We start from the raw sequence: 26,936 nt of genomic DNA on the forward strand, positions 1-26,936 counted from the left end.
CTCAGCCGAGAAGCTGCTGCCCCCAGCTCACGGGCAGGGTCCCCCCAGGGGGGAGCTGCTGCCTCTCAACAGGTGGTCTCAAGAACCAGGCTACACTCTCCCACGGCCCTGCACTCCAGCTCGCACCCCTTGAGTGTGTCACTGTCTGTCACAGTCACTTTCTTCCCTGGTCCTTCATGAACAGGAGCCCATCTCTCCTGACATGGCTCTGTGCCCAGCAACTAGCGCAGTGCCTGGCACAAACGACACACCCTCACGGGATGGCAGTTCTACTAAAATGATCTGGGGACGGTAACTTCTTCAAGACCCAAGAGAAGGATTAGGGAGGTGCAGTTCATGGTTCAAGGCCCAGAGAGGTGCAGTTCCAAGCCAGGGCTCTGGGTCAGACCAAGGACACCCCACTTCCAGCTCAGTCGTGTGGTCCTGGGCTGGAAACCTCATCTCTCCAGGTCTCCAGCGTCCCTCTGGGTACAGAAGGGATAACAGCACCCCTCCTTTGCAGCGCTGCTCTGCTGCTTAAAAAAAAAGATACAGCACAGGAAAGCATGGTGTGGAGCCCAACACGCAGTGAGCTGTGGTCACGCCTGGTAGGATAACCCCACAAAACTTGCCCATCAAAATGGACTGGACTGGTTCCCCTGAACCTTGACATCTTCCCCTGCCTCTGACCCTTGAGGGCTGCTGGCTTTGTCTGAAACTGGGTCTGGTTTTCTGGCCCAGCTTGTCTCTCTGAGAAGACTCACAGCGCCCCCTGCTGCCCACGCTCGGAATGGTCTCAAACTCCCAGCCGGGACACACAACAAAGCCAGGCTCCAAGAAGGCTCTGGGTTTTCAGGGGCTGATGAAAACTACTGCCGGGAATGGCAGGAAGAAGAGATGCCACGCGTAATGACGTTCGGGGAGGGACACTAATTCCCTGTCTTCTCAAAACAAACATAAAATGCGAGACCAGACAGTGCTTTTCCTTCTCCATCTCGGTCTTTTGTTTCCCTGGATCAGTGTCATTCTCAGACTGCAAAACCAAGCGAAGCTGTCATTTCGGCGAGTTGCGATTCTCCATCCACACGTACAATCCTGGTTTGATCTGGCAGTTCTTTAAACTGGACTCCTCAAAAAGCAGGAGCTCGTTGAAACCAGCAGCCACGAGAGGCTCAGGGTACGTACCTTCTTGGGATGGCAAGCTCACTCTTCTTGACTTGTCTCCCCAGATATCGGGAGATGGAAAACAGCCCCCACATTGTGACTCCACCTTACCAGAAATTATAACTAAGACCCTACTACTCAGAAACCGACAGGGCTAGCATCTTTGCATCGGCACCGTGCTGACCACGTCTGTTAACGAACGGCACGCCAGTGTGTGATTTAGATTGTGGGAAGGAGGACAGGAGTTTTTAAAGGAAATCCCTCAAGTGGCTTCCCATTCTTTAAACCGCTAAGAGCAAAGAGAGTAGATTTCACACAACGATGATACATCCTTTCTAGTCTCCAAAATCTAGGACTTCTATCTTCCATCCACAGCTTACCTGGCAAGAAGCTAATGGGTAACCCTAACGGGGACTTGGCTCTCCCGATCCTTGTTCGAGAACTGGACAAACGCGGGATCAACAAACAAGGTCTAACACGCAGAATCCTAAATGCCCCCCACCCCACCCGCCACGTGCAGGCCAAGGGGCTACAGGTTCCCAGAACACTCCAAGTTTGCAGCCAGGCTCCCATGGTCTGCTAGGCTGGGGCCAACACCACCTGCCCTTAGGTTCTGAGAGCTTAGTGGCTTCTTCGCTGTGCTGCGTGGCACACACCTGGAGAGCGCGCTTGCTTTAAACGTTTCCCCCTTAGGCCCTTTCCCTAAAGACACTTCATCCAGGGCTTGGTACTAGGTGGTAGCTAACTTACCTGAACCAACTGGTGCAATGTTCCAGCACAGGGCTGCAAACCTGTGGCCCCAGGCTCTATCTGGCCCACGCATAGACTTTGTCCCACAAGCGCTGTTTTTAGAAAGTGCGTTTTTAGTTGCCAACTTATTCTCCCCAAGGATCCAGATTGCCAGTTTCTCTAAACCTAAGAGAAGCACCTGAGACACCTAGATTGCCGCTGGCCTTCAGCCCGTCAGTCCCCACCTGCCAGCTCTCCCAGGCTGTTTCCTGCCTGGCCTCTGAGAGACCTCTGAGTTCTGATTCCTGTGTTAGCAGCTGGCGATGGACTACATAATGTAGGCACGCGATCTCCCCTCATTTCAAAAGGGGATTTCCACAGACAGCAATGTAGACCAGGGGTCCCCAACCCCGGCAGGATATTGGAATCCCCTGGGGCACTCTGATCCCAAGACCAATGTCTGGGTTCCACCCCCAAGGGAAGGAATGTAACTTTCTGGGGGCGGAGTCTGAGCAAAGGTGTGTTTATCAAAGTCACCAGGTGATTCACATGTACAGAGACGGCAGCAGACTGCCTGCTTAAACCAAAGGGTGACTTGGGCGGCAGGATTTCGGGCCCATCGAGGGAGGAGCTGGGCTTCAGTCTGCCTGGTTCCTGCCCCTCCTGTAGGTCACCAGTGTGGATAGAGAAAAACTGATCATCCCATTTGCACACCTTTCTGCCCAGTGCTCTGAGACAGCAGTGTTTGAGATTAAGGGAGACACATCATTGGTGGCGAGAACATGACCTTTGAGAGGCCACTGTGATGGCCTTCAGCTCACCATCAAGGACCCGAAGGCCCAGCCGGCTCCCACCCAGCACAGCCCTGCCTCTCACCTGAAGAGCTCTCGGATCTCGCGGCTGTCAGCCTGGAAGGGGATGTTCCGCACCAGGATCTTGGAGGTTGTCTGCTTTCTGGGCGCTTGTTTCTTCCGGGCCGATGTCAGGGCTGGCCTGGTGGGTCAGGGGAAGGCTTCGGGTTATTTGGGACCTCGGCACAGCTGCTGCCCTCCGCTGACTCCACCACCACCCCCACCACCAGCCCTGATGCTTTCCTCCTCTGCTCAGGTGAGGGACTCACAGAGTCAGTGTGGACGCAGCTGAGAGGAAGGGGAAGGGAAGGAGGGCTCCCTGGGTGGCATGCAGCCTAATTCTCGTCTCCGCTGCAGCTGTGGATGTCCAGGTGACACATCCCACCCAGGGGGTGTCTGCTGCCCTTCATCTGGGACTAGCAGGCACTCATGAACTCTGATGGGGGCAGCTGGGGCAGTTTCACCCCAAACCCAGTCTCCTCCGTATCTTTGCAGGTGCCCAGAGAGGCTCTGGCTGCTCCCCAGGTCTTGCTAGAGACATTTCATCACTGATCGGAAGCACAGCATACAGGGGCCCGGTGGTGGTGGTGGTTTAGTCGTTAAGTCGTGTCCGACTCTTGCGACCCCATGGACTGTAGCCTGCCAGGCTCCTCTGTCTATGGGATTTTCCAAGCAAGAATACTAGAGTGGGTTGCCATTTCCTTCTCCAGGGAATCTTCTGCGCTCAGGAATCGAACTCGGGTTTCCTGCACTGCAGGCGGATTCTTTATCAACTGAGCTACGAGGGGCCTGAAGCAGCTTCTAACCACGGAGGCAGGCCAGGGCTGCGAGAGGAAACTTTCCACCTGAGGCTCAAGGCCACCTGGACCCTGTCCCCCTGCTCTTCCAGGGAGACCTTCCGCTCCGTGGCAGCAGGGGAGGGTGGCGAGCAGGGGCATGAGTTAACCATCTGAGTGTCAGAGTCTCGTGGCCACTTAGAATTTGTGTGATCCTGAGCAAGTTATCACTTGGCCTCTCTGGGTCTCAGTTTTCTTGGCTGTATCACAGGCCTAATAACCGTCCAACCTTGTCGGATTGTTTGAGGTTTTAATGAGAGAAAGATGTGTCGAAACACTCTGCACTGTGCCCAGCACAGGGCAAGCCCTCCATACACAGCAGCTGGTATTAAAATGACTTGTTCTGACTCATCTGAAGTCTGATCCACCGTCACCTCCTCCCCATCACCACTGAAACAGCAACCCACTCCCACCCCCTGGCTGTTTTTCTTCCTGGCACTCGTTACTGTCAAAAAAATTCACTTGGGGGTTTTTGGTTTTTAAACTTCATTTATTTTTACTTGGCTGAGCCAGGCCTTAGCCGCAGCACAAGGGATTTTCTATCTTCCTCACGGCATGCAGGGTTTTTGGTTGCAGCACATGGGATCTTTAGCTGTGGCAAGTGGAATCTAGTTCCCTGACTGGGGATTGAACCGGGGCCCTCTACATTGGGAGCACGGAGTCTTAAGTCCCTTTACACATTTAGTCGTGTGTCTCTCTGCTGTCTGTCTTCTAGGGCTGTGCTGTTCAACACAGTAGCCACCAGCCGCATGTGGCAAGCAATTAAATCGCAATTAACATGACACAAAATTAAGACATTCAACTCCTCAGCTGCTGGGTCATCCAACCTCCAAGGTGGTCCCCAACGGCCCCTGCCTCTTGGTATTTATGCCCCTCCTGCTCTCCTGTGAAACCAGGTCATAAGAGACACTGCAAGACACTGCCACGTCTTCCCTGTTCTCTCCTGGATCACCTGCTCTGGAGCTAAACCACTGCTGTGCCGTGAGGACACTCGTGCAGGCCTAGGGAAGAGACCAATGTGGTGAGGAACTGAGGCCTCCTGGCAACAGCCGTGTGAGGGCATCACTTTGGAAGCAAAACCGTCAACCTCAGTTGAGCCCTCGGATGAGACTGCAGCCCTGCCCAGCATCTTGCCTGTGACCTCCTAAGAGACCCCAAGGCAGAACTTCCTAGCTAAGGTGTTCCTGAATTCCTCAACTTCAGAAGCTATGCGATAATAATAAACGTTTATTGTTTTAATCTGTCAAGTTTGGGGATACTCAGGTATAGTGTGACAGGTAACTAACAGAGCGGTACCTGTCATGTCCCAAGCGCTCAAACGCCATGCGTAGCGACAGTGCAGAGAGCATCATAGGATGTTCCCACCCCTGCAGAAGGGTCTATCAAACAGCACCACTTCAGAAACCCAAGGATTCTCCCTCCCCAGCTCCTGAGAAGACTGTCTGGTTCCCAGCAGACTTTCTGTAATTTTTGGTTGAATGAAAGAAAGACTAAACACGGCCTAGGAGTTGAGAACCTGTAAGATGACTTCAGCCTGACTCCCTGGAGTCAGGGGACTGAGAAGAAAAGACCAGCACCACTAGCTGAGTGATCATGTGCAGGGCATGTGCTAAATGCTTTGTGCACAATCTCCGGTTCTCACATTTTACATGATGGGCAAAGTCACCTACCCAAGGCCATGGAGCCCCCTGGATTAGAACCCAAAGCTGCGGGGCTCAAAGCTTGGACTCTCACTCTTAAGTCATGGCTCAGGAACCTCTGTTAGCTTCTGGGGGCTCCCGCACCAAGCCTGCTTCTGGCTGAAGATGCTCAGCATGGCATGGACCAGGTTGGATCGAGACCACCAGATGTGGCCTAGGCAGGCTTCACAGGTAGCATTAGAAAAACAGACAGAGAAGGAAGAAACAGCAGCAGCTTCAGGTGAGCTCACCAGCAACCAATCTGCTCAATGACAACAGTGAGGTGGGGCGGGTGGCTCTGACAAGGACAACGACGAGAACGTCTGATCCCTACGTGCTGGCCGCTGTTCAAAGCACTCCTGGTGTATGAGTTCAACGAGGATGTGCGAGCGGGTGAAGACACAAGGACAACACTAAACCCCGAGAAGACCTCCACTAGCTCACGTAACTGGTCTTTGAGTGCAGTGGTCTGCTTCCATCTCTGACGCCTACTGAACCTCTTTTCGAATTAAGCAGAGGCTCTCTGGGCACTGTTGTCTGGCTCCAAGAAAGAAAGCCCCGTAAAGACGGAAAGAATAAGACGTCTAGGTCTTAACTGCTGCTTTTGGTTCATCAAAGTGCCAACAATTCGCAGCTGACTCTACCTTGGCTCACTGATACCAGCAAGAACAAGCCAGCTTTGCTTGCTTCTCTGGCCTGTATTCCTTCTGTTGTAATGAATGTGTATTACGTATCTACTCTGGGGACTGGCACCATCCCAGTTCACCAGGGAAAGGGCATCGAAGCTGGCATGTGGGGCACCCCCTTGATCAGGAAGGGGCCCCAGAGGTGAGAGGGGTCGGGTCGGGGAGGATGTTAAAGGGCCGTGAGACGCCCTCTGAGGCACCGGCATCAGGGCTAAAGGGACAGGTTCAGATCCAAGGGAAGGGCCAGGGGGTGCGGAGGTGGAGACTCACTTGGTGGCTCGTTCCGAGATCCTCACTTCCAGCTTGTGGCCGTCCACGACATGACCCTGCGAGAGGAGACAACACAGCCTGTCCCTCTGTCTTAGAAACATGCGCCTGTAGCCCCATCCTTTGCTGGAGCGGGCTCTGGCTGAGCAAGGGGAATGGCAACACCAGGGGGCGCTGACTGTTTCAGGGCAGAGAAGCCCGCTGGGGTCAAGGACCAATGAAGGTTTCTTCCAGAAGTGGCTCCTGCCGAGCGTGGGCAGCAGCTGCCGGTGATGGAGACCCAGCCCTCGGAGTCCTCTTGGAGCCAAGAATGGCCTTAACCTTTAAGCCATTCGAGGGGCACAGAATTTTTCATTGTTTATAAGCATTTTCAGGCCAAGTAAGCCCCTTCGGTCTGGTTTCCAAAGAGAGAGTTTGGTTTGAATTGTAGGCTCTTGGAAAAAAAAAAAAAATTCTAAATCACAGCGGAGATGTCTCTAAAGCGAGGCTCTAACATGGGTCCCTTAGGCAAAACTGGTGTATTAGCAAAATTACCCTTGAAAATCCTTTAAATCTCCCGTAAAATACAGCACACACAGCCTTGTAGAAACGGCTCTGGGTGGCGGGCAACATGCCCACATGCAGCACACAGCAAGGCACAGAATGTAACTCTCCCGTGTGCGGGGGAATCTGAGACTTCTGGATTACACGGGCGAGAAAAGACAGACCACTGGGCGTGCACAGCTGAAATCCACTTAGAGGAGTACATGGCATCTAACGACACAGCTGGATTTCCACTGTCTCTTGAAAAAAACCCCAAACAAAACAAAAAACCAGAGAAGATGTGGTATGGCTGGGGCCCACCTGCCCGTGAGGCAGTAACTGGCTGAGGCCAAGACGTGGCCCCTTTGGATGGGGGACACTCCAATTCTGCTCTGGGTGATCCAGCCCCTGGCTAGTTTACACGGCCACCCTGGCCCCGTGGGCACCTGAGGTGGAGAGCAGAGAAGCAGAGGCCACCCCCGCCCCAACCCCCACCGAAACCCAATTCAGCTCTGTTGGGAGTCACCTTGGGCCAGGGAGAGAGTTGTCAGAAGTCTACACAACTGTCTACAAAAACTATCAAACGGGCTAAGCGCCCAGTTCCATTTCCTTTAACCCCTAAGGCCTTTCTCTTGACCAGCAAGCTCTACCGGGACAGACTCAGTTGCCTGGAGGGTCCCTATGATGAAGTCCGGCTCCCCAGAGAGGTGGCCCCGTATGGGTGCCCTTACCACCCAGAGTCCAGCCAGCACACATCTCAGAACAAGGAGCCAGGGGGCGAGGCCCTGGCTTGTAAACTCCGCCCTAGTCAGCTCCATCTCATTCTGCCTGCCCAGCCTAGACAGACATGGGCTGTTCCAAATACTGGTTTAAAAGGGATCCTGGACCCCTGTGGGGCCCTTCCATGCTCCCTGCACTTAGAAGCTATTCAAGAGGCACAAGCATGAGTGCCCAGCCTGTCCGCAGTGCCCCAACCCTGGCCACCACCCCACATGGCAGGACAGGTGGCAGGTGACAGCGGGGAGCAAGGGGGTCTCCAGAAAGAAGGAGGTGCACAAGCAAACACTGCCCCTTGCCCCCTTTCTGCCAGGGAACCCGAGCCCTTCTCACGACCTGGTCTTGGTGTTACTTCTTCAGAGGTCTGCTCACCGGTCTCCTGAAGGCCGGGCACAAACCAGGCTCTTCTTGATCAAGAGAGTGAATGAGAGCACCGCAGGGACTGGGAGAGCGGAGGAAGCTGCAGGGCCTCAGGCCGCTGTAGCCTAGGGCCTCAGAAGATGTGCGCTTGCCTGCATTCCTGCTCCGTCTCAGAGGCTGGACAGGACACCGGCCCCACCGCCTGCCTAGCGCCGCCTCTGGGAGACCTCGGCCAAGACTCCCCGCTTACCTGGAGCTGCTTGAGAGCTTTCTGTGCCTGCTCCGGCTTCCTGTATTCCACAAACCCAAATCCCATGGACAGCAGCGCTCCTGAAAGAAACAGAGTTGGGAGTCGCACCAGGGTGCCCGGCGGGGAGGAAAACAAAGCTAGGACGGACCAAGTTCAAGGGCTCCCAGGGGCCCCCTGATTTCTTCATGCCCCTCTTGGTTCCCAGGAAGACCCCAGCCCCTGGTCTGCCATTTATTACTGGTCGTCTTGAAGAATCAGCCAACACGGTTACAGAGCCGCCACCTGAGGCCTGGTGGACTATTAATTAACAGATGATAGACATGATAATTAGCTTTGTGATAGAATCCCGTCTTCCAGAGGGAGGGATGACCGCCTTTGGGCCAAGCAGCAAAAAACTCTACCTAGGCAGTCCCCTGCTTCCACACGTCACACACAGAATGGACACACGCAGCAGAGTCAAGGGTGTCAGGGGCTTACTCTCCCAAGTGTTCCTGACCGTCCAGGGACCTCCGGTTCCCAGGTTTCAGACATCAGCTTGGGATGGGGGGGGTGACTGTGTTATGAGATCCTCTCTGGCTCCCTACTGCTGGGGCGTGAGTCCCGAGTTCAGAGAGCCAGGGACAGTGCAACCATTTATAGGGAATTTGGCTTCCTGTACGTAAACGCGTGTAACTGCGGGGACATGAGAATAAGCTCTGTCTTGACAGCTCACCCTTTTGACACAAAATGGGATGCCGATTACTGACTGTATTCTGTATTCTTTTTCACAGCTTCACTCAAAGAGGGCTGGCTCAAGGCTGATGGGCTCAAAGGAGGTTCCAAGCTGTATCATCACTGGCTCAGTGGTCCTCATCTCTGCATTTCTTCTTTGTGAGGCCGCCCCTCTGCCACATGCCCCTGCGTGTGAGCATTTCTGCTCACAACCACGTGTTGTCACAACAGGGGGGGCCCAAGGCAGGAAGGCATTCCACAAACAGCCCAAATGTGCATGGCTCTCTGGGCAACACCAGGGAGGCTCAGACGGAACTGCTGGCTGATGGGCTGCACCGCCCTGTGGGGACTTCCAGTATTTGTGTGTCAGAGGATCTGTGCGCACTCTGTTCTCAGGGTCAAGGGTGTGGGTGGTGGGTGAGGGGTGTCTGTGCACACAGGCTATTTAAAAAGTGCATCGAGCGAACGGCAAATACAAGAAGTCAAGTTCGTCCCCAAGTCACTGACGCTGTGCAGACCCATTCCGCCCTTCTCCTGCCCTGGGAGGCTGACGGCCACAGACAGTACAACCCGGGCTCCCTGGCCTTCTGGTTTCGTGTCGGGTTTAGCCAATGGGAAACCCCGATTTGAAATGGGTGGGTGGAGGAGAGCGCGTCGAGGGCCCCGGCTCTTTCCAAGCACTCCACTGTCTCCGTGCTCTGGTGTGTTCTGGCAGCACCAGTGACCAATCCACACCCTTGGCTCTGCTGGTGGCTCTTCTTCTTCTTTTCTGAGTACTTCTTTATTCGGCTGCATTCAGTCTTAGGTGCGGCACGTAGGACCTTTAGTTGCAGCATGGGGGATCTCGTTCCCTGACCAGGTTGAGCCCCAGCCCCCTGCACTGGAAGCATGGAGTCTCACCCCCTGCCCGCCCTCCATCCCCAGGAAAGTCCCTGGGGGCCCCTCTTCTACGGCTCTGGTCACACACTCCTTCCCCGACAGCCTCTGAGCTCAGCAGGGGAGGGGTGCTCTCCCACAGGACCCACTGCCTCAGCATCCCGTGGGTCTCAGCCCAGCCCACGTCCAGGCACTTGCCCCCTTCATTACAACTGTCCCCTGATGACCCCAGCTGAGCCAGCTTTCTGGTTCCTCTGGAGCCCCTCGCTGGTAACAGACACTGATGGATGAGCCCCAGAGAGCAGGGCTCTCAAACAGAGACTCTTGAAAGACAGTGTAGATTTTGAGAGCTGCTCACAACACCAGAAGACCAGATAACTGCTCTAAAGCTGAAGGGTGTTCTGGGGGGCCGGGAGGCAGGCTCCAGAGGGGCCAAGTGACACCAAAACCAGCAGGAACAGCCGCAGGTGGAGTGGGCGACCCCTCTGCCAGCATGACTCACGCCCCAGACTTCAGGGATCACCTCTTTTCCTGATCCGGCACAAGACAGCCTTCTTGTTGTTCACCTGATGCTTACATTGTAGCCTTTCCTTTGTAGCCTAAACTATGTATGCAGTTCTCACGGGAACAGGGATGTCATGGTTTGAACGGTGGCCTATCCCCCGACCCCCCAATGTGTATGCTGAGGTCCTACTTTCTGCCTCTCTGAATGCGACCTTATTTGGAGACAGGTTCCCTACAGAGATAACCAAGTTAAAGATGAGGTCATTAGACTTCCCAAGTGGTGCTAGGGGTAAAGAACTCTCCTGTGCAAGAGACCTAAGAGACGCGGGTTCAATCCTTGGGTCGGGAAGATACGCTAGTGGAGGGCATGGCAACCCACTTCAGTACTTTTCCCTGGAGAATACCATGGACAGAGGAGCCTGGTGGGCTACAGTCAATGGGGTCTCAAAGAGTCGGACATGACTGAAGTGACTTAGTGGCATCAGGCTAAGCCCTAATCCAATTAAGACTGGTGTCATTATGAGAAAAAAAAGTGGTGATGGGAGCGGGTGGATAGGTGTACACGGGGAGAATGCCGCGTGAACATGAAGACCTTCCCCTGCAAGCCGAGCAAGGAGGCTGGAACACATCCTCCCTGACAGCCCTCAGAACGAAGCAACCCTGCCTGCACCTTTATCCTGGACTTCTGGCTCCCAGAACCAGAGGGTGAACTTCTGAGATGGAATCCACCTGGTTCCTGGTTCCTGCTTTGTGATGGCAGCCCAAACCAATACAGGGGAATGCCCCAAAGCCTGTGCCACGTGTCTGCTTCAAACCCTCCAAGGCGGCTCTGGGAAAAAGCCCAGACTCCTCTCCCCAGCAGGAAGCCTTCTGTGATGTGGAATCCACCTACCTTTCCAGGAGCATCTTCTGCCCCATCAGTACATTCCCGACCTGCTACCACAGCCCTCTGCTGCCTCCTTCAGCCACACACCCCACTAACTGCTCCATCTCCCTCCTCTCTGAGTCTCGATCTGACGTGGAGAACCCCTGGCTGGGCTCCTGTCCAGCCAGGCCCCCCGGGCTCTCATCACTAGCTCATTTTTTTCTTAGGACACAGTCGTGGGCTGACCCACATGGTATCCCTACAAATACCCCAAATTGAAGGGACAGGGACTCTGTGACTGCAAAAAAAAAAAAAAAAAGCAAGGGCCGAGGGCCTGTCCATCATCTGTAGGAAGCCAGGGCTGGAAAAGAAAAATAGACCAGAGGCCAAGGGACTCGTCAGAATGCCCAAGGTGGACTGGAGGGATGAAGGTGGTGTCTGCCTGGCCGAGGCACCCCAAGGCCAGTGAGGGGTGTGGCTGATGACTCAGTGGAGTGTTTCAGGTGCTCCACATCTGAGTGGTTGGTCTTGGGAGGGAAGTGGGAAAGCCCAAGGTGGGTCGGTTCCTGCTCCTCCCTGGAGGGAAGAACCTCCAGGAGCGCAGAGACGCTGGGAGGATGGAGAGGTGTCTGCCGCTGAACAGGGTCAACCCTGCCAGCCCCCTAACAGCCCTGCTCCGAAACCACCCCTGACAATCCAGGGTGGCAAAGGGTCTCGACTCAGGAGAAGTTGATGTGCATGGCTGCTCCCGTTGGAAATCGCGAGTCTCCATGCACCTAGAAACGAGGACCATTTTGGACGAGCCAGACAGGAGAGTGTGGGGCTGGCAATGCTCCAAAATGAAAGGAGACCTTCAGAATCAGTGGGCGAGAGGCACCCTCACCCCCCACCCAGAGCAACACCATTTCTTTCACAATTGTTTCTCTCTGACTGAGCTCTCGTGTGGAATACCTGCTTTGTTCTTCTTCTTGGAAATGGAGCAGCTCTTCACCGCACCCACTTTGGAAAACACCTGGAAGAGAAGGTCGGCATGTGTCACCAGCTAATCCTGCGACTGGTGCAGGTGCGTCTTGAAACAGGGGTCTCCAACCTCCAGACCGTGGACCGGTATCTCCAGTCAGATCAGCGGCAGTATTAGATCAGAAATAAAAATGCCCAAGAAATGAAATGCATTTGAACTATCCCGAAACCATGGCCTCTGTCCTGGTCTATGGGAAAATTGTCTTTCACAAAATTTGGTTGTTAGTGTCAAAAAGGTTGGGCCCACTGACTTGAAAGCTGGAGGGGACCCAGGTCACCGCAGGCGTGCGGAGGACGAGAGTAAAAGCAGAGGCTGCTGAGTTCCCCATCGTCTTCCCCTCTGCCCCCTCCTATGAATGCAACACTCTCGGCCATCAGGATCTCCTGGCAGGGCTGCCCCTGACGTGCTCACTGCTGTGCCCCTGCTTGGCTCTGCCAAGCCAGGAGACTGCGCTGGCCTGGCGTTTATGTCAACCTCGCAGACACCATGTGGGGAGGGGCCCGGTCTTCTGACTACAGCTTTCACACCACGTACGCCTCCCCAGACGCCCCAACAGGCCCTCTCTTGTGTCTCACGTGCGCGCGGATGCCCCTCCCAGCCCCCACACTGGTCTGGCCATGGCTCAAATCTCTGGGTGAGATGTCCACCACACAGCCTAGCAAAAGAGTCAAGCGGGTGGCTGTAGGTTCTTCATCTACACGCTGCCGCAGGTCTCACTTCCAGGCGAGGGGGTGGGGAGTGGGAAACAGATGCAGGGACCACAGGGATAGATCAGCAGACTGGAAGTCCCACCCCCACCCATTCCCTCTGGGCCAAGAAGTCACTTACTCCCTTCAGCGTCTCCTCGGTGGTGTCGAAGTTGAGATTTTTGATAAACAGGGTGCACCCGGGAAGGCTCTCTTCCTCCTCCTCTTCTTCCTCCTCCTCCTCCATCTTTGCTGAAGCGTCGTGTGCTGCTCTATCCGTCGGCTGTTCACCTTCTGGGGTCTCACCGTCTGCACAGGCCAACCGCCCCCCCCCCAACAAAAGAAATCCATTAAATGATGTCTTACCTGCCTAAGCACCAAGACCTAAAGCACAGAACCTGCTAGACCAAGGGGGATCAAGAGGGTTCTGTCTCTGAGTGGCCAGTGTCAGGAAGGGACAGGACTTGGAGGCTCTGGCTCATGCTGGGTTTTAGCAACTCTTGGGGGGCAAAGTTGGGGAGGGGAGAAACTATCCTGCTCCTGTCTTCAAGAGAAAAAAGTATGCAGCACAGACCAAAAACCAGGAGCCCTAACTTAGACGAATCAACATTCGTCTGAAGGAACAGCATTGCAGGGGAAGGGAAGGGCAAGAGTGAGGTTGTGAGTTACAGGGTGGGCGTATGGCTGCAACTTGGGCCACTGGTCAGCCCTGGTGGTGAGTGTGGAAGCCTCTTGAGGCTGAGAATCGCATCAGAACCTCCTGAGAAGTTATGCTGCTGGGAAATGTACTCTATTTGGGTCAACCTCTCTAGTTTCTTTCATGATCAGGGTCTGGGGACAATCACCCTTCCCCCACAGATTTTAGAGGCTCCTCCCATACCGACCCCCACCCCCGCCAACCACCACCACCCCGGGGAAATCAAACCTCATCTCAGCCATTCTCCAAGGCAGTTCATCACCACCTCTCCAAGGCTCCCTCCCCCACCCCAGGTCTGAGCCCTGCACACAATGGGGACCCTCCATTCTCTTATGAACACTTGCATTCAAATAGTTCAAGCCCAAGGGAGCTACTGGGGTTTCATATCCGTCCCCTGTATCCTCATGCTGAGCACCAGAGCCATCTCCATCTCCCTGGCCCTTTCTGATGCAAGCCCACTGCCGGCCAGTCCTAATTAAACTTCAACCACTTTGTCATGAAACAACCCTTTCAAGTCCTAATGGAAACAGCAACAGTGAGGACTTTGCCATTCCACATCAGTTGAACGGGCAGCCTCTGCTGTTGGCACTCCCTTGGAGGTGAACCTAGAATCTAGACTCTCGCTCCAGGACAAAAAAGAAGAAATCTACATGAAGGCTCCCTCCCCTACCCGAGAAACTCACACAATTTATCCAACAAGTGACTCCGTGGGGTGGCCATTTGTCCTCAAAACTCAACTTTCAAAGCAAAGCGGGGTGGAAAAAAAGTATTGTTAATGACAGGGAAGAAAGCTATGCAGAGGCTAAGACTCCAGGTTCTGAATGAGAACTTCAATTGGAAAGAACACCATGACCTTCAGCTTTGAAGGACACCCGCCCCACTGGCTCTCCTTGTGCCCGATGTCTTGGAGATGAAAGGAGAAAGGAAGAGATGCTGATCAGATGCCCCACTGCGTGCATGGGCTGGGCCAGGCACTATGAGGACATTATCCCATTGCTGACCACAGTGACACATCACCATAGATGGGAGGGGCCCGAAGAAAGTCCTGGAAGTCGCTGCACCTGAACCCTAAACCCCAGGCATCTTCAGGTTGGGAGAGAGGTTCATGGGAGACTAACTGAAAAGAATTTTTTTCTGCAGAAAAGACTGGTGGGATTGATGGTAACCAGGAGAGCTCACGGCCATTTAAGTGGCAGCCTGTTCTTGGCACCAGCCAACGGCTGCCATGTGGGAAGATGGACCCAAGTTATGGACCGGTGCTCGGATCTTTCACAAGAAGCTGCAGGCTCATGGCTAAGGGCACAGACCTTGGAGCTGGTGGCTGTGGGGCACAGCCTGGCTCTTTCCAGATGTGGGACTTGGTAGAAGTCACTCAACCTTTCTGTGTTTCCTTCTTTCCATTCAGAAAAGGGGAAGAGCAGTCACACGGTTACGAGAGTTAATGCACAGAAGCCAGTTACAACAGTGGGCCGGGGGAGACGCTGTGAATCCCCAACTCTGAAGGCCGATGGCCCTGAGAAGCAGGCTGGCCCATGGCAGGCTGTAGAGAACGGCGGGTGCCACAGCTCTGAGTCCAGGGGACTGTGTCTCTGCCAGCCACGTCCCTGGGAAGGGCTTCCTCCTCCCCGGGTGTCCAGGCCCTGCTGTGGCCCACGCCCAGGTCTAGAGAGGTGCGCAAATGGCCAAGGACGAAGCCAGAGGTCGTTGTGAAGTGCACGTCCTCCCCTGACCTCCAGTGGGCAGAGGACAGGAAGATGGGGAAGGAGAAAGGATGTATCATGAACCACATAGATGCTTGCCAACAACCTCACCAGGATCAAGGAAAAGAGGGAAGAAGCAGGAGCAGGATGGGGCCGGGGGTGGGGGTGCTGGGGACCAGGGGGGAGGCTTGGAAAGCAAGGTGGGGTGGGAGGGGGCTGGGAGAGGCGGGGGTGAGGGGGTATGCTTCCATCTGTGGTTGGCACAGTAAAATCCAGTCACGCGTCGCCACATGGGGCTTTATTATAATCGGGCCGCAGAATTTACGGTGGCTCCCTCCCCTTCCCGGCTCTGGGCGCGGAAGGCTGACAGCACAGACTGTTATCAGTTGCAAGCAGCTTTTCAGGACCTCCCCCCACTCGGAGCCCTTTATCTGGAGGTGAGGGTCTTGGTTGTGGAGAGATAAAACACACTGTCCCCCTCCCTCGAGACGGGTACAGAGAATGGAGGGCTTTGCAGAAAAGAAGGCGGGGGCAGGGGGAGGGGAGAGGGGGGCAGTGAACAAAAACTCCTCCATCCATTCCCCTCCTGCTTGCCTTCCTGGGGAGCCTGGGAAAATCCAGGGCTGGGGGCTGGCTGAGTCCCCAGGGCCGAGGGGACGGGGAGCTGGGGGAGCTTCGTGGACAGTGTGTAGAGGGCGGGCGTTGGGGAGGAGCGGGTGAAAACGAACAGCTCAGGGACCATGTATGAGATATGAGTAAGAAAGGGAACAAAAAAGGGTGAACGGAGGCCGGGAGATGAGCTCTGTGGGGATCTGCCTGCCGACGACGCCGGACTCAGTGGGGCCTCAAATCAGCACAGGCGCACACAACTTCTTGGCCCCAAATCCCCTGTATTTGCCACAACTACAGGCTCCCTCCTCCCTGCGCCAAGGCCGCCTTTGTGTGAGTGGCCGCAGGACCTTGGACAGCAGCCCCTCGCAGGAGGCAGGGCCTGGTCTGGTGTGCTCAACACCTGCACTCTGGGGGTGGGCGGGGCAGTCCTCTACTTTCTGACCAGAGTACACTATTTTGGCAAAGCCTCCCCTTGAAGGGCTCCAGAACATTCTGCGTCCAGGGCCCACGTCTATGACTGTGACATCTCAGCTACCCCCTAAAAGCTCCCCGTCTCCCGATCAGCCTGGGAGCTTCTGGGGAAATCCTGGTCACCCCAGCTCAGCAGCTGGCATCTGGCTGATGCTCAGGGCTGAATTCGAGACCATCCGCTTCAGCTGACGGTGCTGAATTAGGCAGGATGCGGGTCAGAGTAATGGTGATGGACGGGCGGCTTCTCACCACACTCTCACAAATGCCTCCTGCCCGATGTACAGATGCAGAAACAGCCTCGGAGAAGGCTGGTGGCCTGCCCGGTCACAGGGCTAGGAGAGGACAAGGAAGACAGAGACTTCCCCAGGAGCCATGAGCCTCAAATCCTGAGGACCCAGAGTGCTTAGTGCAGGGCCTGGCGGGGAGGAAATGCGGCTTTGGCCCGTGGACTTGCTCAGCAACCACTTCCTGCTCTCCCACCAGACACTGGGCGCTGCTTTGCCAAGGGCTGGGGTACAGCAGTGCGCAGAAGCAGCGCCCGCCCTGTGGGATGGACGGCTAGTGAGGGAGTCCGACAGACAGGAAGTGAAGCCGTAACAATGCACATCTGAAAGTGACAAGCGTTTGCAACAAAGTTAAGAATGAGGTGAGGACTCCCCTGGTGGTCCCCTGGTTAAGAATCTGCCTGCTGATGCAGGGGACACGGGTTCGATCCCAGATCGGGAAAGATTTCATATACTGCCTCGGGGTAACTAAGCCCATGAGCCCCAACTACTGAGCCCACAGGCCCTAGAGCCTGTGCTCTGCAACAAGAGAAACCACCGCGATGAGAAGCCCGAGCACCGCAATGAACAGTAGCCCCCATCTGCCCCAAATAGAGAAAGCCCACGCGCAGCAACCACCACCTAGCACAGCCAAAGCTTAATTAATTTTAAATAAAGAGGGAGGTGAAGGGGTGGGTGCAAATTGGCACCCATGAGGGGAGCCATGGCGATGACGGCCACAGATGGCGCCACATGCTGAGGCTGAACTAACCATGGAGCACAAATCCTCCAATGTCACCAAGCTCTACTCCATGCTGGGGCTCGGGACACAGGACAAGGATGACCCAGGCCCTACTTTTCACAGGGGGAGATAGAGACGCACAGAAATCCCTTTTCCTGCATTCATTCACTCCTTCGACTCACATTCATTGAGCCACCCTATGCCTGGGGCCCCACGGGGTGCTTGGCACCCAGCAGCGATGGATGTTAAGCAAGTGAAACAAATGAATAGACAGGATAAATACAAACTGTGACGAGCACCACAGAAGAAAAGGATGGCGAGACAGGAGGGGAGCACCAGGACAGGTGTAGAAGGGCGCAGCCACGTGGCAGCAGCCACCACGCTCAGCGATCCCACCAAGGCAGGGAGAGGCCTCCGCTGGTCTGTTCCCAGGACCCTCACTCCTGGCAAATCCGTGCTCTAAAGGACGACTTGCTTTTGGACAAAAAACAAGAGTCACGTCCAAGTTTAATAACTTAAGTGAAAAATCAAAGTTGACGATAATTTGAGGCTGATGGCTGATTAAGAAGAAATCGTGATTACATAAAGAAAATTCCTTTTGAAGAGAGCATAAGCAGGTTGGAAGAGAAGGCTAATCCAATCTGTAGACAAAAATAACTCACAGACGGGGGCTACTGAGGGACTTCTGAAAGATCTGTATCCATGGTTGGTAACCACAATGGGGAGGGGTGCTTTGGGGGCCCCACAAAGCAGAGACTGAGGACTTTTCCTTCCTAACGGAAACGAGGCTTCTTGTCCAGGGGCTCCCAATGCCTTGTAGCGACCGGGCCAGTCCTGAAGGCGGTTTTACCAATCCAGGGCGAACTGGGAAATGCAGACAGCTTAGGGAGGTTTGTGACCAGCGAGGTCTATTCAGTTAAACGGCTGTTCTTTCATCTGAGAATTTTGTTTCCCACTGCTCACTTCTCCCACTCCTATAACACCCATTCTTTTATTAGGGGTAGATGGGAGATGCAGTTCTTTAATCCTTATTTGAATAAACTGGCAACCTAATGATAAGATGGGGGTAAGGAGGAGGGATATTACCGATGGGCGAGATCTTTTTTTAAAAAACTGTTTCTCGTTTTTATTTATCTATTTTTGGCCAAACCGTGTAGCACATAGGATCTTAGTTCTCTGACCAGGGATAGAATCTGTGCCATGCCCCCTACAGTGGAAGCCTGGAGTCTTAACCACTGGATCACCAGGGAGGTCCCCAGGCAAGATCTTACTGTCTGGTTAAGGGGCTGCCAGGTCCCCTCTAAAGATCTCAGATTCTAGGACGGAATCATAGGCCTCTGACCAAGTGGTTCTCAATCGAGGGCTGCACTGTCCCCTAGAGGACACCTGGCATGCAGGGGACATTACAATTACAGGGGACACTCCTGACATTCAGGGAGCAGGGTCAGCAAGTTGTCTTAAAATTCAATCTGCACAACAGGGCTGACACGGAAGAGCTGTGCTGCTGAGCACCAGCAGCGCCCCCTCCCCACCCAAGCGTGAAGCCGGTGGGGTCTCAGGTCCCTCCCCTTTCCTGCCTTTGCAGTCACTGGACACCAGAGGGCGCCATACCATCCCAAGGACCCAGAGACTGAGTCTCTCTCCCAACAGCCAGGCTCACCTATCCTGGCAGATGTATGAACTAGAAGGCTGTTTTCTCTTGCTCTGTTCTGAATCGCTCCTAAAAGATTCTACCTGCCTTTTTTCCCCTTTCACAATGAAATGAATTGCCAGTCCAGGTTCGATGCATGATACTGGTTGCTTGGGGCTGGTGCACTGGGATGACCCAGAGGGATGGTACGGGGAGGGAGGAGTGAGGGGGGTTCAGGATGGCGAACACGTGTATACCTGTGGCAGATTCATGCTGATACATGGCAAAACCAATACAATATTGTAAAGTAATTAACCTCCAGTTAAAATAAATAAATTTATATTAAAAAAAAAAGTCAGCCTACCTTAACCATACCCATCATTTTTATGTTCTGTTTTTTAAGGACATTTTTTGTGCCTATAAAATCCAAGAGTCGGGCACCCACCCACCAGTCTCAGGATGAAAAAAATTTTCAACCAAATACCTGATACACAATTTGGTGCTGCCCCCAGCCCTCTGTCCTTCCCCTGCCTGCTGCCTTAGGACACCGTGATCTCAGACCCAGCTCTCACCGGTCTCTGGCTCCATCCTGTCTGTTCCCGCTGGTTCCGCTGGTGCATCTTGGGGTTCTTCTTTCTGGGGGATTGGGCTGGAAAAGACGCCCATTGGAGCCCACTCCAAATAAAGGGGGACGTGGTGGAACTGCAGAGAAGTGGGGAGAGGGACTCAGTTCACAACAGAGACCAAGAGCTTGAGGCTCAGAGTATGGTGACCCTCTTCCCTGACCTCAGGGAGTGGAGTCAGGAGGAGGGGCACAGCCTAGAGCCCTATGTGCCGCCTGAGCCCTGAGAACAGGGGGCCGCTGCTGCACCTCGGGGTTCAGGGGAGAAGTCAGAGCATCTGCTGTCACTGGACACATCTGTGTCCCCTCAACCTTCTCTAACGGGGTGTGAATGGGAAGCGGAACTGGGGGCAGAACCATGGACACAGGGCAGCCCCCTGGAGGAAGTACAGCAGGCTGTGGGACAGCCGGCTTTCTCTCCTTCCACAGACTCACACTCACAGACCGTGCTCGTGCACACGTGTACGTGCAGAGGGTTGTTTTTTTTTTTTTTTTTTTTAAGGATAAACAAGACAAACGGTCTGCAAAGCACTGAAGAGCCTGATAGACAGTAGCTTCTTGCAGCGGGTTGCATGGTGGCCCTTCCAATGGTAAGTCCATGTGCCAACTCCCAGAACCTCTGAATGTGGAAAAGTGTTTGCTAAGTAAATGATTCTGAGATGGGTCACTCTGGATTATTTGGGAGGGCCCTAAATCCAATGACAAGAGTTCGTGTAAGAGAAAAGGAGAGGGAAGATCTCAGTTGAAGAAAAGGAGAAAGCTGTGTGGACAGAGGCAAAGACTGGAGTCATGCAGACACAAGCCAAGGGCTGCCTGGAGCCACCAAACGCTGGAAGTGGCCAGGAAAGATCCATGCCCCCACCTCCAAGAGCCTTCAGAGGGAGCATGACCCTTGGCCCCTGAACAGCTTGGTTTCAGTGTTCAGACCCCTAGAACTGTGAGAGAAAACATTTCTGTTCCTTTAAGCCACTAAATTAGTGTTATCATGGCAACCACAGAAAGGAATACACTAATACATATATTTTTTCCGTAATCACCAAAGGGCTTCCCAGGTGGCACTGGTGGTAAAGAACCTGCTTGCCAATGCAGCAGACATGAGACATGGGTTCGATCCTTGGGTTGGGAAGATCCCCTGGAGGAGGGCATGGCAACCCACTCCAGTATTCCTGCCTGGAGAATCCTATGGACACAGGAGCCTGGCAGGCTGTAGTCCACGGGGTCAGAAAGAGTTGGACACAACTGCAGTGACTTAATTGCAACCCACTCCAGTGTTCCTGCTTGGAGAATCCCAGGGACAGGGGAGCCTGGTGGGCTGCCGTCTACGGGGTCGCACAGAGTCAGATGCGACTGAAGTGACTTAGCAGCAGCAGCAGCAGCAGTGACTTAGCATACACCAAAAGGAGGAAGCCTGCCTTTTGGCTTTCAACTAATCGTAGGTACAAGCCATCCAAAGCAGCATGGATGATGGTCAAGTTCACGGGGCACTAGAAAGCTGAGGGGCCCAGGGTTGGCAGGGAACCAAGGCAGGCTTCCCGGGGGATGTGTGTAGCCTGCCTTTCACATTTCCCATCCAAAGGTGCTCCCAGGGGCAGGGTGACAGTTGCAGTCCCGACAGTGACGGTGGTTTCCAGCACACGCCGGGTCTAAGGTCTATGCCAAGATGGCCCATCCGTCAGCTCCCTCTGTCCCCTCCTGGAAGCGGGGCTCGGGTGGCCCTACCTTGGAGTAGGCCAGGTGTCGGAAGGCCTTGCGGGCCTCCAGCGGCTCCAGGAACTCCACGATGGCTGTGATGCCACCCTCTGGCAGGAGCACGCGGCCCAGGCTGCCGAAGCGGCTGAAGGTCTCCTGCAGCTCAGCTGCCAGGGTGCCCGCAGGGAGGTTCTTCACCAGGATCACGGTCTTGCTTCGTTCAGCAGCAGCCTGCAGGGAGGGGGACAGGACAGCTCAGGTGGGACGATGGAAGGGACTCACCGGACCCCCACTGGCAGCAAGTGAGGGGTGGATAAACCCACACCAGGCGCCCACGTGAGACCTGGGGTACCAGGCCCTCAGGAAGCTGGCCCAGGAAACCCTACCCTCTCTGGAGGGGGATAAGGGGCAGGGATGAAGGTGAGGGCTCCAGGGTTGTACCCCCCTCCCCCGCCGGGTCAAATTCCAGCCCCTCCACTTCTGAGGCGAGGCAGATTCTGACACTGCCTCACCACAGCTGGACCTTCCAGAACACTCCAGCCAGGGCCGGGACCTGAATCCCTGCACTCAGGGCCTCTGCCAGAAACTGAAGATCACCTGTTGCCACATGTGTGAGGAGTTAACACCGAGTGGGAGCAGCCCATGGTCCTCTGGAGTTGGTACATCCCCAGTCCCTTGGGTGGGACAACTCCCATGTGAATTGGGTGAGTGTTCCCCCCGGGAAAGCCTCAGCCTGCCACCCCAGCAGCACAGCCTGTACTGGGCTCATCTGCCCCCTCGCCCGTTCTTGCCTGTGTGTTCTGTTCAATGAACTACCTGTGCTTGAATCTGTCTCTGAACTGGCTTTTGGAAGAACCCAAACCAAGATACCAGGTGTCCGACCTTGAGACATACCCTCGGCTATGGCTCAGCTGATCACCTTTCACGGGGACACGACACCCATTTCATGGATCATTCCGGGAAAAGAGTCTATCAAGTTGACATAAGCAAACTGATTCAGCATGAGCTGGCTAACGTTAGAAATTATTTTCTTAAAAATGAATGGCAGATGGAGTGCAAGAGCTGAAAAAATTAACAGGAAGAATTCCAGGCATGGGGTCTATCTGGGTACAAGTCTCAACTCAGCCACAGGTCTAATTTGAAACCTCTGATCAAGTGCTTTTCCTCTAGGCCTATTTTCTTTTCCTTTGTTTTATACTGGAGTATACTCGGTAAAGAATCTGCCAATGTAGGAGATGCGGGTTCAATCCCTGGGTCTGGAAGATTCCCTGGAGAAGGAAATGGCAACCGACTCCAGGATTCTTGCCTGGAGAATCCCATGGACAGAGGAGCCTGGGGGGTCACTAACAGTCGGACATGACTGTACAGCTAAACAACACCACAGCTGACTTACAACACTGTGTTAGTTTTCAGGTTAGAGTGAAGTGATTCATTTATACATACATTCGTTCTTTTTCAGTCTTTTCCCATATAAGCAGTTACAAAATATCGAGTTTCCTGTGCTCTTCAGTAGGTCCTTTTTTTTTTTTTAAATTGTGTTTATTTTCTGGCCATGTGGCTTGTGGGATCTTAGTTTCCAGACCAGGTATTGAACCCATGTGCCTTGCAGTGAAAGCATGGAGCCTAACCACTGGACCACCAGGGAAGTCCCTAGTAGGTACTTTTTGGCATTTTTTTGGTCACACTACTTGGGGTCTTAGTTCCCCAACGAGGGATCAAAACCACTCCCGCTGCAGTGGACATGCAGTCTTAACCACTCTGGACCACCAGGGAGCCCTCCAGTAGAAGGCCCTTGTTGATTATCTATTTTATATACAGTGGTGTGTGTACGTGTCAATCCCAAAACCTCATTTATCCCTCCCCACCACATCCCCTGCCCTGGGAACTGTAAGCTTTTCTTGGAAGTTTGTGAATCTGTTTATTTTGTAAGTTAATTCACATAATTTTTTAAAGATTCCACGGGTAGGTGATATCATACTTGTCTTTCTCTGAATTATTTCACTTAGTATGATAATCCAGGTCCCTTCATGTTGCTCTAAATGGCATGACTTCATTCTTTTTCATGGCTGAGTAATATTCCAGTCTAGATGTGGACATCTGTATCCATTTATCTGCTGACGGACATTTCGGTTGCTTCCATGTCCTGGCTATCGCAAATAGTGCTTCACTGAATGTTAACATAAATCTTTTCAAATTATGGACGACAAAAGGAGAGGGGGGCAGCAGAGGATGAGATGTTGGATAGCGTCATCAACTCAATGGACATGAATCTGAGCAAACTCCAGGAGACAGTGGAGGACAGAAGCTGGCGTGCTGCAGTCCGTGGAGTCACAGAGTTGGACACAACTTAGTGACTGAACAGCAGTAACCAGATATATGCCCAGGAGTGGGATTGCTGGATCGTATGGTAGCTCAATTTTTAGTTTTTAAAAGAACCGCCATGCTGTTCTTCATAGTGGCTGTGCCAATTTACATTCCCACCAAGGGAGCAGGAGGGTTCCCTTTTCTCCGCAGCCTCTCCAGCATTTATTGTTTGGAGATTTTTTTGATGATGGCCATTCTGACTAGTGTCAAGTGATACCTGATTGCAGTTTTGATTTGCATTTACCTAATAATTAGCAATGCTGAGTATCTTTTCACGTGCCTTTGGCCATCTTTATGTCTCATTTGAAGAAATGTCAACTGAGATTTTCTGCCCACTTTCTGATTGGGCTGATATTGATATTTGATTTTTGATATTGTGCTACATGAGCTATTTATTTTGAAGATTAATCCCCTGTTGATCACATCAGTTGCAAATATTTCCCCCCATTCTGTGGCTTGTCTTTTTGTTTTGATCATGGTTTCCTCTTCTGTGCAAAAGCTCTTGTGTAATTAGATCTCATTTGTTTATTTTCATAGCTCTAGGAGGTAGATCCAAAGAGATACCGCTATGATTTATGTCAAAGAGTATTTTGCTTCTGTTTTCTTCTAAAGGGCCTCAGTTTGTGCATCTCCAAATTGGGCTAATGGCAACACCCACCTTTCAGCTATAGGCCTCCCGCGGTTGCTGTGAGGGTTGAGTGAGGAGAAGGGGACAGAAGCCATCGGCAGCGGGGGAAAGCTGGGCACCACTGGGTGTTTAAGTGTAACTCAGGTCACAGAGCGCACTGTTAAGAGGCATGGACACTCGGGCCTGCATTCAAATCCAGCTCCACCGTGACCCAAGACGAGTGAATCTGTGATTATGGGCCATTCTGTACAAGGGGAGCACATGGTGCTGCCTCCCCGGGGTTGTAATGAGGGTGAAAGAATTAATAAAGCACATAAACGTCAAAGAGTGCTTTGGGAAGCCCTAGTGAACGTTAGACCAGCACATTTTCTGAATTCATCCATCCACTCACCCACGAGATGCCCCTACCCATCATTCCCACTTTCTATGCACCCACTTACCATCCAACCATTTAATTATCCTCCTACTAGCTACCTGTCCTTCCATCTGAACCATTCTTTTATGGTGAAACTCTAAGGTTTGGTGAAGTTGAGGAAACTGCAGATTGGGGGTGTAAAGCCCTGAGACTGAGTCCAGGCTCCTACAACAGACTCACTGTCTGACCTTCTGGTCCTCCCATCTCTGCCCCCGGACCTCAGGTTCCTAGTAAAACGATGTGTGTGTGTTGGGGGGTGGTGTGTGGTGGTGACGTCAGGTGTTACAACAGGCCCTCGAAGACTTCACTGTCCAGACACCTAAGAACCTCTACGTAGTGGGGCAGAAGCACGTAGAGGACCCTCCCCCAACGTGGCTCGAGAAAGGTCTCAGCCGCCAAACACACCACAGGTACTCTTAGTAAGGCGCTAGCGGGGCAGAGGAGCGACAGAATGAAGGGTGCTCAGGGCTCCCCCCAACCTGTGTAAGGGCCTCCCTGGTAGCTCAGTTGGTAAAGAATCTGCCTTGCGATGCAGGAGACCCTGGTTTGATTCCTGGGTCAGGAAGATCCGCTGGAGAAGGGATAGGCTACCCACTCCAATATTCTTGGGCTTCCCCTATGGCTCAGCTGGTAAAGAATCCGCCTGCAATGCAGGAGACCTGGGTTTGATCCCTGGGATGTTAAGAACCCCTGGAGAAAGGAAAGGTTACTATCCACTCCAGGATTCTGGCCTAAAGAATTCCACGGACTGTATAGTCCAAAGGGTCGCAAAGAGTCAGATACGACTGAGCGACTTTCACACACACACCCAACCTGTGTGCAGAAACTCTTGCCTATCAGCCCCCAAGAGACACCATCCAGCTCCGACAGGCCAGGAGTCTGAGCCAATGATCTTTCTTACTTTAATTGACAGTTGCAAAGTCAACGTCTTTGACAGACCTGACCCTCCAACCCTTGCCCACGTCCCTTGATGTTGAGACCCCCACCCCTGAGGGCACCCACCTGGCTGAAGGAGTCCAGACAGACCCCGTTGTCGAGGAGGAAACGCCGCACTTCCTGGACTAGCTGGGTCTCTCCCAGGGCCACACGCACAGCCACGCTGCCTTTGGTCTCCTGCGGGAGGGAAAGGGAAGGTGCCCTGTCGGCTGTTGGGCAGGCAACAGGTCAGCTGTCACACCTCCTAACAGTCTGAGGAGGAGGCATGGATAGAGTGAGACCCTATGGATGCTCCCCGTGGATGCCCGCTGACTTGATGGTTCTGGGTTCCACGTCTGTCGGGGTGAATCAAGGACCCCATGTTCACCCCTCCACTCGTACGTAAGGGTCTCATGTCAAGTTCATTCATACCTCGGGGCTTCTATACAGACTCAGCTTCACCCTCTGTTCAATTTATGCTAGAATGTCTCACCCCTGAGCGGCCTGCTCGCTCTCACTCTGTCCCCCTACTTGGCTGAAGCTTTCTTCAAGTTATCACCCCAATGCAGGGCGCCTTGGTTAATGACCTCACCTCCTCCTCTGGTGGAAGGTTCAAGAAGAGCTGGACTGTTGCCCTTTATGGCCCTGCTGCCTTCCCACCCAGAACCACTCCCCAAGAGCAGGTCCAGAGCACCCCCTCCCCTGCCCAGAGCAGGGGACACGTCAGATGGGGCGCCCACTCACGTGGTCGAACACTTGACTCTTGGTGGCGCTGTACTTCTGGGCGATGGCGTCGGCCACGGCGTTGGGGCCCATGAACAGCGTGTTCCAGTTGTGAGAGCTGAGGCAGGACAAAGAGATCAGACGGATGGTGAATAGGGGAAGCTCTTTTCAGATGCAAAGCCTGTAAGAAAGGAGCTCCTGGGCCTGCCTCCCTAAGTCCCCAAAGCCTCCTTCTGCTCAGTCTTCCCTGGTGTAGGCCAAACCCCCAGGGCCCACAGACAACGGAGTCACGATGATACTACCACCCCCTCAGGTCCGTCAAGCACTCACTCCGCACTAGGGACCAAGTGGTTCACTTACAATAACTCACTTGATCCTTACAACACCATGAAAGTGAGGCACCACTGATTCTGATTCTCCTCATCTTACAGATGGGGAAACTGAGGTGCAACAAGGTTACAGATGAGGGGCTAAGGTCACCACGAGGAGCCGGGAGCCCAGGGGGCAGGGAGAGGAGGGACGAGGGCAGGGAAGCCCGGGTCGGAGGCGGGTATGGACCTGGAGCTGTTGGCTTTGTCCTTGGACTCTTTCTTCTTCTTGTAGGACGATGATTCCGGGGCGTTGGCATCCTCACTGGCCTCCTTCTTGATGGTGGATGGTAACACGTGGAGCATCCTGCCCTGGAGTGGGGACGAGAGGAAG

At 53.7% G+C, this 26,936-nt stretch overlaps 1 protein-coding gene across 4 annotated transcripts in view; it reads right to left on the reverse strand.

Moving 5' to 3' along the window:
- Positions 1-26,936, reverse strand: part of RBM19 (RNA binding motif protein 19) — a 120,808-nt gene that overhangs the window by 80,866 nt on the left and 13,006 nt on the right. For all 4 annotated transcript variants that reach the window (XM_070386090.1, XM_070386088.1, XM_070386089.1 and 1 more), the window contains 10 exons: positions 26,793-26,914; positions 26,256-26,352; positions 25,599-25,709; positions 21,220-21,420; positions 19,451-19,580; positions 12,906-13,072; positions 12,008-12,068; positions 8,101-8,180; positions 6,195-6,250; positions 2,749-2,865 (listed from right to left, as the gene is read on the reverse strand). In XM_070386090.1, coding sequence (XP_070242191.1) covers positions 2,749-2,865; positions 6,195-6,250; positions 8,101-8,180; positions 12,008-12,068; positions 12,906-13,072; positions 19,451-19,580; positions 21,220-21,420; positions 25,599-25,709; positions 26,256-26,352; positions 26,793-26,914 — 1,142 coding nt within the window. The remainder of the gene's footprint in view (positions 1-2,748; positions 2,866-6,194; positions 6,251-8,100; positions 8,181-12,007; positions 12,069-12,905; positions 13,073-19,450; positions 19,581-21,219; positions 21,421-25,598; positions 25,710-26,255; positions 26,353-26,792; positions 26,915-26,936) is intronic.

This window comes from Bos mutus, chromosome 17, assembly GCF_027580195.1.
Source record: "Bos mutus isolate GX-2022 chromosome 17, NWIPB_WYAK_1.1, whole genome shotgun sequence".
NCBI lineage: Eukaryota > Metazoa > Chordata > Mammalia > Artiodactyla > Bovidae > Bos > Bos mutus.